The 11,536-nt window shown below is 42.1% G+C and overlaps 2 protein-coding genes across 2 annotated transcripts in view; one reads left to right on the top strand and one right to left on the bottom strand.

Moving 5' to 3' along the window:
* Nucleotides 1-1,422: 1,422 nt before the first annotated feature.
* On the bottom strand, nucleotides 1,423-8,616 carry LOC100551010 (uricase-like). The gene is given in 8 exon segments (XM_003208745.4): nucleotides 1,423-1,613; nucleotides 2,702-2,754; nucleotides 2,757-2,784; nucleotides 3,198-3,321; nucleotides 3,809-3,995; nucleotides 6,809-6,887; nucleotides 7,018-7,134; nucleotides 7,538-8,616. Coding segments are annotated over 8 exon segments (996 nt in total). The 5' UTR covers nucleotides 7,808-8,616; the 3' UTR covers nucleotides 1,423-1,475.
* Nucleotides 8,617-8,789: 173 nt separating this feature from the next.
* Nucleotides 8,790-11,536, top strand: part of DNASE2B (deoxyribonuclease 2 beta) — a 10,661-nt gene continuing 7,914 nt past the window's right edge. Inside the window, exon 1 of the mRNA XM_003208729.4 lies at nucleotides 8,790-9,134. Coding sequence (XP_003208777.1) covers nucleotides 9,022-9,134 — 113 coding nt within the window. The 5' untranslated portion in view covers nucleotides 8,790-9,021. The remainder of the gene's footprint in view (nucleotides 9,135-11,536) is intronic.

The following is an 11,536-nucleotide window of genomic DNA, read 5'->3' as shown; positions in this document are numbered from 1 at the left end:
AATGTTTATATGTATATGCAAGTAGGAAATTGTTTTATTTCTGATTTCATGGAGAGTAAACTACTGACTTGTTTGGTTTTTGATATTGCTATTTATTTGCCCTTGAAAGATAAATTAATAAATCATAAGCACCTAAACACAGAAGAAGTAGCAAGACATAAGCCCGAGCCCACAAGTACAATACAAATCAAGTCAAACAAGGTAAGAATGCACATCCCCAGCAAAACCTATCAGTGTCACTAATGAAGCTTTCAGAATCACCAAGTGACCAAAGAACAGCAGATCTGGGGCAGATTCACAGATTCACTCTGTGGTATCATTTGCTGTGTTGTTTCTGAGGTGTTCTCTCAGGATTGTGAACAGCGCCTTCCCTTTACAACTGTTAATCTTGTTCATCAAAGCAAATTCCTGTCATGGAGTATGGTGTAGGGCATGTTTTTCATTTTCAGTATTTCTGAGTTTACCCTCTGTACTCAGAGAAATGCTGAGGAGGCACAAAGGCAACCAATTTGCAGTTTTCAGACATAACTTAGAGCACTTCCAATTGGATTTGCTGTCTCTGTCACATGGAATTCTGTGACAGTGAAACTTGGAGAAAATGAAAGCAGTGGTTAGAAGCTATTAGAAGTTGAGCAGGATTTCTATTGCAAATGTGGTAGCTGCTGTTTCTGAGATGAGAATTGCTGGTTCTGTAGTTTTATTTCAATGCATCCTGTATTTCTGCCTCTTCCTAAGAATAATAGGGTTACTTAGGTAGGTTTCTGCCTGCTTAGAAGTCATGGTGAGATTAACAGACTAAAGAAATCTATTTAATTAAAATTACAGAGATAGCCCAAATCCTCAAACACCTCAGTGATTAATATAAAAGAAATTATAAAGTAACTGTATATTCTGATGAATAGCAGCAGCAGCCATGCAATCAAAACGCATGCAGAGAAATTAGTAAACAGCTGTAACTAGTCATGCCGTACAGAAGATATGTTAGATTTTTATTTTTTTCATTATTTCTTTCACAAAGAAATCAGTGTTTGACTGATTCCCCACTCGGTTGTTGGGTCAGAACTTCAACTCTCTAGATCAGTGTGGCATCAAGGCGTTGGCACAGGTTACATCAATGAAACATCTGGTGTTGTGCCTCTTTATTCATTTTACTGAAGGAATATGAATAGACAATATACAGAGTTGCTTATTTTGTGTGTTAAAAACATGTTAAAGATTATCAAATTTGTTAAGTCTGGGAATAGCTGATTTAAAAATTGACTATAATGTTTCCAGCTGGGATTTCAGTCTACAAATCACACTGAGTTCCAGGGAGATACTTCAATATTTGAATTTCTGAGGCTCATTTAGAAATCCCAATCGAGGAGTTCACAGAGTGGAAAGTAGTCAGCATGAAAGAGGCCAATATTAAGTATATGTTGATAGGAAAGCCATACTGCAAGTTTATCAGGAATGTACACGGGAAGCCAAGAGGTTTACTTTCCCTGAGCAGCTACCAGTCCAAACTGCCTTTGCTTCTCATCCTTTATCATGTGGCTTTGTGCTTCCAAGTACTTCTTTCTGCCAAGTGTGCAAGCACAGAAACCATAGGGAGTTTCCACTGGAAGCAGAACCTGTGGAGAAGGAATACAGATGTCATGCCTGAGACAAGGATGTGTCATTACCATCATAGAAGAAACTGCATCTATTCTCCTCCTTTCAAAATCATGTGTTGGTCCATTACATCCTTTCTGGACCTCAATGGTAGATTTTGTCATCTCAGATGAAAGTATCTTTATAATGTCCTTGCAAAAGGCCAAAGGTAGTAAAGGATGGCAGGATAATCACGATTTGAAAGGAAGGCCAGAGTATAAACAGCCTATGGACTGTTGATCAGACAAAACAACAACTGCAATATGAAGTAACCAAGTTTCTCTCTGTCAAGTGAGGATAACAGAACAAACTTTCAGCTGAATCTGTCCAACAGCTAAAGCAACTGTGGAAGAAGGAGAAAATACATTGCAGCCCCCTTGTCTATCATTCTGCTTGATGTTAAGTTTATATATATAATATATATAATATTTATATATTTATATAATGTAATATAATATAAATATATAATATTTATATGATATAATATATGTAAGTTAGTTTATATATCTTGTCCACTGCTGGACCAGCCTGCTTTGGCTCCTAATGACTACAGAACAATTCCTTCACTGCTGTCTTAGAGTGCTGGTCTTCTATCATCTAGAGATAAAGTCTGTGGCTTTGGCTAACCTGTTTGTGACCTCACAGCACCAAGGATCCTCACTGGCCTCAGCAGCACTGCCAATGGAGTAGAAAGAAGAGCCATATTGTACTGGCATTTCAGATTGCCAGGTCATGTGAAAGGATGATGAGACTAATTCTGCTTGGTTAAAACTGCACAAGTTGACATTATCACTAAAATTGTAATGCAATAAAAATGAATGATTTCTTTCAGACATCTGTTACGGATCTCTCTGATCTCCAAAGCATTTTCCTGTGCTTAGCAACATAAGAAGGCAATCATTTGTCTCCTGTAGTTAGTGTAGAGCTCTTTTAGCGTTGAGGTAGAGCTTTTACTGGGGTGGGGGGGGGGAATTTGCTCCCTTTACTCTGTGTTCTATGCAGAGATGCTGCTGTGCTTTATGGCTGCGTATTTATAGAGCAATTCTGGCAAACTGGAGCATTTACTTACTTCTTTGTCATTTGTACAGCCTAGTGCCTTCATGTCTACCACATCGTAAAAATGTTGTTCAGGATGACTTCTATGACCTGTACCTGAAAATATGAAAACAGAGCAATGAATCATGACATTTCTCAGCCAACAGCCTAGTGATGTCTTCCCTCAGTGTGAAGAAAAACAGAGCAACACCTCCTTTCTCCAAAATATGTACAGCTGATCAATGCATTCTATTGAATGTGTGGCCGCTGTTCTAGTGTTCCTTTCACCCCTACCTATATCCAATCAAGCACGCAGCAGTATTCTCCCCCATGATGGTCATAGCTAATAAACAGAAATTCTCAGGACTGAACCTGTGAGAGCATTTATAGTTTTTCAGACCATCTAGCTGTACCACCAAACAGTTCCGTCTTAGAACTGCTAGAGGAGAGAGGTTCATTTTGGTCCTCTCAAAGGACGAATTAATTTTCACTATTGTTAAGTAAAACATCAAGAGAAAGAAAGACAATACCTGTGACACTTGGGAAAGGACACGCATCTGGATGCAGTTGACAGTTTTCTGGTAAGAGGGTGAATACTCTCCACAGTCAGGTGGGCCTGAGAAGGCCTCAAGAATGCATTTCCGGACTTTGGCCCTAGAGGTAAAACAGTTCTTACAAAACTTCTGTCCAGATCCATCATATTTTACTGTGCTCATTTTCTTTCTACTTTTCTCTGTCTTTTCTGACAGGTTTGTCAGAAAAAGCACATGAGATTTCACAGATCAATATATTTGTCCTGTCTCCTCCCAGTTCCTCCCTTGCCAACTCTATACTTGCCAGCAAATGTTTTGTTAAAAATATTTAACAAATGAGTTGTGAAGCTGTTCTCTTAAAGTGTTCTGAATTGAGCTACAGACTGTTCATTTAAATCCTGCTGTCCATTGGACCATTGGAGACAGAAGCTGATTTAGCCCCAGGGATTGCCTTTTGTCCCAGTACTGAATACTTAGAGCTTCTGCTGAGACCTACAGGAGCAGCTGGTTCTCGGGAGCTGCAGGTCTGGCCCTTACCCTGCTGCGATGCATAGAGGGACTTTAGGATCAAAGATCAGGTGATAAATATTATTAAACTTTATATATACCATATGCAGTCAAAGTCAAAATCTCCGCATTCGCCGTATGACCACTTGCAGAAGAGCTCTCCACATAAAATCCTATCGTTCCTTTCAGGAAGTGTGGTGTGTTCATTTCTATAGAAGCCTTCAAATCCAGACTGTGTTGTCTTCATAAGTTTCAGATCTTTAATTCCAGCAAAAACAACCAGAGGACCTGTGAGCCAGAAATATGCGATAGCATGAGCCCTTTTCAGAGGCAGAGAGAAAGTGCTCTGCTTGTGCACTTGTAGTAGCAATTCTAGAGCCGTCAGGTAGTGACTACTCCAAGACTTGCACGTTTCTGCTGCAAGGCTAGCTACTTCTAAAAATTATTTTCTGTGTGCTGATGTTAGCAAGAAGGCAAGAAACAAGATAGAAGCCACTGAAATCAGAGCTCAGTCTAGAAAGAAAAGAATCCTGTTGAGTGACCTGCAGTGGAGAATTGAGGACAGCTCTTCTCTCACTTCCTTGGAGCTGGGATGCGTATCAGGTAGGCTCTTACTGATGTCAATTTGGGGATCAGTAATTGCTCAAAAGGGAAATGAAATGGGCTACTGGTGCTGTGGTGCGCAGGAGAGGTAAAGGGAGGCCTTTTCTAACATGGAGGAATGTTGAAAGGTAGGTTATACAAAGATTGGGAGCCTCAGCCAGAAATTCACTTTACATATCCATCCTGTTGTGTTTTGCATCCCTAAGAACGAGAGGGCAAGGAGCCAATTCAAATGCTTGCAGTTCAGCTAATTAGCAGGAACTGGCATTAATACAGATACCACCCACAGGTTCAAACTGACAGTGTTTTCCTTGTAGCCACTATTTATAAAATGAGCTGTTGCAGATCAATGCTGCATGGGTGGATTATAATTTTCTCAAGACCTAACAGTTGTGTCCTGAACATTTTCTTCTGTCATTTTGGATGGCAGCTAAAAAAATTCATGTGGTCAGTCATTCAGACTACATCAAACTGATAATTAAAAATTTCACTGAGCAGAGCTGCCAAAAATGCAAATTTGGGAAAGAGGAACTTTACACCATGCAGACTTACCCAGAGCCCTTATAGATGGTCACTGGCTGAAGCCCATGCTGCTGCTTTGTGCTCTTCATGCACATACTAGCTAGTTCAAAACTAATCCTTGAGTAAGCCTGGCACATAGTAATTCTGCCTTTGACTTGGAGGACTGACACATTTTGTCCTTAAATTGCCTTTGAAGAAAGGAGCATATAAACAGAAGGGGGAACGGCTGTTTATGAGGGTGGATAGTGATAGGACAAGGGGGAATGGTTTTAAACGGAGACAGGGAAGGATTAGGTTAGATATTAGGGGGAAGTTTTTCACTAAGAGGGAGGTGATGCACTGGAACAGGTTGCCCAAGGAGGTTGTGGATGCCCCATCCCTGGAGGCATTCAAGGCCAGGCTGGATGTGGCTCTGGGCAGCCTGGTCTAGTGGCTCCCAAGCAGGGGGGTTGAAACTAGGTGATCTTTGAGGTCCTTTTCAACCTAGGCCATTCTATGATTCAATGAAAGTTATACTGAAAGTAATTTTGCTGTGATAGATATTTCCAAATGACATGATGTATTAGAGTGTTTTTTTGTTTGTTTAATACCTTGTTACTGGATATGATTAAAACTGTATTTAATCTATTTCTTTTCTTGTTTACATTCATCATTGCTTTTTGAATGGGCCCAGGGAGGTGTTATCTATTACTTTGACTGCATTCCCTCATTATTCACCAAAGCTTTACAGAATCTGAAGATTTATCTTATCTGCCCAATATTGTTGAACAGAATATACTGGATTTGGTTCAGATCTTGATGACTTCATTGCTCAGGTATAAGATAATTGGGTACAAATGTAATGCAAATGCTATCAGTGTACCTTGAAATACCTCATATTCAAAAGCATACTGTTGTTTGAAAAAGCTGCTTGCAACAAGTGCTTTAATGAAATGCTGGCCGGCTAGCTGTCTACCTAGAACTTTAACACCTCAACAAAGTTTTTAAAGATCTGAATGTCCCTGTGCTTTCAGAAGCTTTTGTGCTTGTACTGTTTTTTCAGTTGTCTGATGGCAACTCCACTGAGAGTTGGAATCGATGATCTCTAGAGGTCCCTTCCAACCCTGCAATGCTGTGATTAAGTTACTTCTGATGTTCAGGTTTTAAAAAATTCTAAGCCTCCAATCAATTGAAATAGTGGGGAGGGAGAAAAAAAAAAAAGAAAGAAGAAAAAAAACCTTGTAATTCTGTTAAGCCTCACAAGTTTTCTTTTAATGATGAGTAAAGTGCTAAAACACAGGGTTAACAGAGAAATAAATTTATGTGTCTGGCTGCTAGGTGCATAGGAGGATGCTAAAGATAGAGAAAGCTCACTTATAAGGAGAATAAAAGGGAGTTGAAAATCTTCTGATTATTGTTCACCCAAGCAGGGAATCCTGAAGAAACAGCTGAAGGTCTACATGAAGGAAAGACTAAGAAGGAAAGGCAGTTTTTTCAGAAAGCCTTTGTAAAGGCTGAAATTGCAAAATTGCGTGCAGAATTATCATGATGATGAAATATTTAGATTCAGTTCATACACTGAAAGCAGAAGCTTCTCAAGAAAGCATAAACTCTTTTTTTTTTCCATTCAGGTTTCTTTCTTAATTTTTTTCAAGAAGATAAAATTAATGATATCAAGGCTGACAAAAATGTAGCAGTTGTCAACATTACCGTGAACATTACAAAACATTATGCCAAAAGGCACTGGATACCTGCATGGGCTTTCTCTTTTTTTTTCAGTCAGGAATGTGGGGCCTATGCTCAGCTGTTCTTTAGCTGTCTCTCAGAGATCAAAGACTACACAATTAGACCATAAAATTATTCCTTGGTTTAGACCTCTGGAGAGGTTTTGTTACTCTGTAAGCCCTGCCACGGCTTTTGCCGTCCCTAAAGCCACCTTCTGTCATCAGCAGAAATATTTACAGAGAAGCAGGGAAAGCTGCAAAGTCTTTTCTCACCATTCCGGCACTGCTCAGCTTCACAAAAGCGAATCCCATCAGGAACAAGTATGAATGAGTGGATGTGGGGAACACCGTTCTAAAATCCAGAGCAAACATGTGAGTTAAAATGCAGAAAGCAGAAAGCATCACCTTAACAGGAAAATAGGGTAAGAGAGTGACAAATGGCTCCAGCACGAGCCAAGGGAATGCATTAGTGTTTCAGATACCTGGTATTGACGTTGCCATGGCACTTCCTGAATGTAGGTTTTGACGTACTCCACTTGGCAAAATGTTGTCATGAAGTGTTTGCAGATATCTATAGCAAATTGTTCTATACTTGAGATCTAAGGCAGCAAAGAATATTATTAGAACGAAGCAATTACCTCACATACGAGAGCACATTGTTCTAATTGTAAATATTTAGGGAGGATCAATGTTGTTAAAAATACAGATTTCTTTCAATTCTGGCTCTGCACGTGGCGAGACTACTCATTTGATCAGCTTGCAGCAAATGCTGCAAATAAACATCCAGATCCAGCTCAAAAATCTCCCATTCTGTAGCTTGGGAGCTCGAGTAATGCTGAACGTGGATTTCACTAATAGGGAACTTGAGGGTGGTAAGAGCACAGTTAACAGAATTAAGAGGAGACTAAGCTACTTAGAGTCCTTCTGTTTAAAATGCTGCATAACAAACACTTCCCAGTGAAGAGACATGAAAAGCAAGGATAGTTAAAAAGTAAAAGATACCCCTTTTTTTTTGGCCAACACCAGGACAATATTCTTAATGGTGTCTGTCGGTATCACGAAAGAGTTGTTTCCATCCAAATACTCATAAGCAGAAGTCAGCCGGAGATGTGTGCACACTTCCACTTCTTTAATGAAATGCTTCTTCCCTTCTCTATGAAGGCGAAGGAACTTGATTGTGTTCTTGCCATATTCACAGTTGAGCACTTCTATATCCTTAATCTGAAGGGAAAACACACATGCTATAATTGTAATAGAACTTGGCAGAGGCATTAGTTACACTTACGCAGTGAAACATAAGCAACGTTTATTGTTTTATTTCTGTGATTACCTGTGATAATGAAAATATTTCCAAGTCCTGATAGAAGGATAAATGGTTTGAGAAGATGTCTTTATGAGTAGCAGCTATGAAAGACTTTAAAACGTTTCTTGGAGGGCAGATCTTTTAGCAAATTGCACGCGGAGCTGCAGGGGCATTGAAGCAAAGCTTCAGTGCAGGGCAGGCAGGTGGCTTTGTTAGCAGGCACAACTCCCAGACAAAGAATGACAGCAGCTGTCATGTTCTTGATGACTTTTGTTTTCTGTTGCCCCATCTGTGCACGTTGTGGTTCCCGAGAGAAAGAAGGAAAGAAGGGCCGGGTTGGGCTGGTTGAAAGCGTTTTGTTGCAACTGGATTCCAGCCCTGAATGCTCACGAAAAGGATCAGAAGCAAGTCTGAGCAGCAAAATTCAGCTCTCAATTCACACTTCTACAATCCTGGCTTTCTGAGATCATTGTTTTTGTTTGCGCTAAGCCCTAATTGCTTTTATCCTGCTTTGGTCAAACGCAGCCCAACTTGCACAGCTGTTGCCATGCTGAAGACACTGCAATGGGAGGGAAGAAAAAATACTGTGGGGTCATGTGGTTTTCTTTTCTGCTAAAACATCCAGTGCTGACTGCAATAGACTTTCCCCGAGGCTGACTCGTCCCGTACCTGATATTAACTTCTTCCAGTGGAAGTGTAATGGGAAAGGAGAATATTTTCAAGACTCAGTTCAATTCAGACTTTGTTCCTAAGATAAATGCTAATGCATTTAAAAGGGAATTTAAAAACCTTACTAACCAACTGGCAGTAAATTGCTGTGGCTCAGAGGCTTTTGTTGCTGTCAGTCTCTGCAGGTTCAGTGCCCATGGGCAAATGGAGGAACAGAGTTGAACTGGGGATTGGCACCACACCCGACCGGGAATGGTGCAAAGGCTGAGCTCACTGCAGAGGCTGCACGGAAAAGCAGAGAGGAGAAAGTGGGTTTGGTTTGGTTGTCTGAAAAATGAAGTTTTTATGGTAGTTGTACAAGATTGACGAGTTTCACGGGCTCGTTCTTCTGCCCGGATTGACGCGGGCGAGCTTCTAGCCCATCCTGGGGGCGGACACCGGCAGCCTGAGGAACCGCGGAAAGCAGACTTCTGCTTTCGGAGCCTGCCCTGTGCTCACTGTGCCACGCGCCGAGATGACGGCGAGCTCTGCGCGGTGCGGCCCTACTCTGCTGCTGCTGCTCTTCTCCCCAGCCCTGTGGGCAGCGGAGATTTCCTGCAGGAACGAAGACGGGGAGGCAGTGGACTGGTAAGTAAGCACCGTACATGGGAGGGAAATTGGATGAGTAAATAATGCCTAAAATTACACTGTGCAAAGTGTCACTGGGAAGTAATGCAGAGCAATCATTGGTTTAATCCTTCTTGCCTTTGAGTAGCTGAATTTTGCGTTAGGAAAACCTACCTAGGCTAGTTACTGAAAGGTGATTTCATTCCATGGAACCAACCGCACTGCTCTGTTATGACTAACTGCAAAATAATGACAGATTTACACAGCGTTCATGTCTGATGATCAAAGCCTGCCTCACCTGTGTTCCAGTGCCAGCACCACAACTGCCTGCAGCAGCACTGCTGGGAAGATGCCCGCACCCTGCCCTGATCTCACTGATGGCCCCTGGCCACGCGAGAGAGCTGAGACCCAGTTTCCTCCCAAGTGGGCTAGGAGACGCAGAAGGAGTGCAGGCAGCCATGGCTGTGTGGGAAAGCGGTGTCTGGCAGCACTCAGCCAGCACTTAGGTGCCAAGTGATTAACTGGATTAATGCACCTTGAAGATGAAAGACACGAAGTGTAATCACGTAACAGCCAACCCAGGTTTAGAAAGTAAAGCAAGGGTTCTTAAAAAAGGAAAGAAAAGAAAAAAAAGCACTGAACCCTCTGAAAGACAAATATCAACCACTTTAAAATAAGAATGATAGAGCAGCTATTAGTTCAGATATGAGCGATAGAGGAGGTGGTGCTGCTCCGTACCACCACCCTCACACATGGCTCACCAGAGGCTCCCAAGCAGAGGCAGCATGCTGCTCACATTTTGCTCCTGAGGGACTGGCCTAGCCCCATCCCGCTTACCAATGCACCTCCAGATAAAAGTCACTTTTTGGGAATCAGAATCTGAATTGGTACAGGCAGGCAAGAAATGGGTGATAAGAAAGATTTCATTTCTCTGTAGAACAATGATTTCTTTCAGAGTGAGTTGCAGACCCTGGTCCCTACTGACAGGAGTAGTAGGGAGAAGAGGGGAGATCTTCCAAACATTTCGTGACCTAGTAAAAGAGAAGCTTGCCTGTCAGCATAGTCATGCTTGCTTATTGACAAACATCTTCTGCTTCTTCCTGATTCTGAAGTCAGTTGCTACGAAACAGAACTGAAACTGCTGAGAAAAGCTTCCTCTTAACCAAAGGATGTTGACGCCCTTTCAAACAAACACAGCTTTTCCTTTTTTTTTATTTTCACTTAGCAAGAGCTGTATGTGAGTCTCTGCTGTTTAGTGGCTTCCTGCTGCAATTCTCCATAATTGCTTATTACCAGTACTCACACACCTTTTCTTTGCTGCTAGACAGAAGGAATCACTTCCCTTATGCACTCCGATCCCTCCATGGAAATGTCCAAGGCTGGGTGGGAGGGGGCTTTGGGCAACTCAGGTTACTGCGAGGCATCCTACTGGGGGACAGCTGGATCCGTAAGGTCCCTTCCAACCCAAACTGTGCCATGAATCTGTGCTCCCACCTGTGTCCTCGGCTTGCCTGCACTTCCTTCCATGAGTGGTAGGGCTGGCAATGGCCACAGGTGCTGTTTCACCTGAGAGCTCACCTCACCACCTCCTGCATGAAGCATACGGCCCCAGGACCGCTGCCCTTAGGAGAGCAGAGGTCTCTGCTTTATTGGCTCAAGTTCACTGCACTCTTTGAGAATCATCTTGTGCACACAGAGCCAGGGATTGAAGCCAGGACTGTGCATTGGTTTTTATAGGATGTGGAAAAAAGAGATTAAAAGATGGTTAAAATTGCTTCTAGTAATTTAGTGCTCACTCAGAAGCAAACATTGTTGCTGTGTTAATCAAATTCTTTGCTGCTAATGACTTTGCTTTTTCCTGATTGTCAGGAAAGTAATTTCAGTCCACTCCCACAACACTTCAATACTTTAAACTCTTGAGAGACTTCCTGTGCACAGTTAGCAGTGAGGACTTTTATCCAGCTTCAATTGTTGAGGCACTCAGCTGTCAGGTTGAGCACTCAGCTCACCTTGGAGTGGGCATTCCTGTAAGCACATCAGCTGCAGGGCTGTAAACATGGGGAGAGCACTGACATTCCAGAACATTTTGAGGAGTTTGGAAAGGCTTCAGGCAGCAGTTCTTGGCTCATCTTCTACCTGTATAACTACTACTATTTGGCTTCTTTCCAAAACCTCATTGCAAGTGAAAGGATGGCTGCAGCTTCTCAAGTAGGAAACGCTCTCACCAGACCTCCCCTGCAAATGCCTTCTTCACCTTCTCCTGGAACATCCCTCAGACAGTGGGGATGCAGGTGGATTACAAGAATCACTAGCATGGTGTGTGCTTCTCCTCAGCCTGTACATGTGCCCTTCACATGGACTAAATGTCCCTCTAGCAAAATGCTCTTCTGGTGCTTTTACCTGCTTTCTGAGCTGCCTTTTTT

This window comes from Meleagris gallopavo, chromosome 10, assembly GCF_000146605.3.
Source record: "Meleagris gallopavo isolate NT-WF06-2002-E0010 breed Aviagen turkey brand Nicholas breeding stock chromosome 10, Turkey_5.1, whole genome shotgun sequence".
Lineage (NCBI taxonomy): Eukaryota > Metazoa > Chordata > Aves > Galliformes > Phasianidae > Meleagris > Meleagris gallopavo.
Note: the sequence above shows the minus strand (reverse complement) of the source record. Positions and strands in the feature narration are given on the sequence as shown.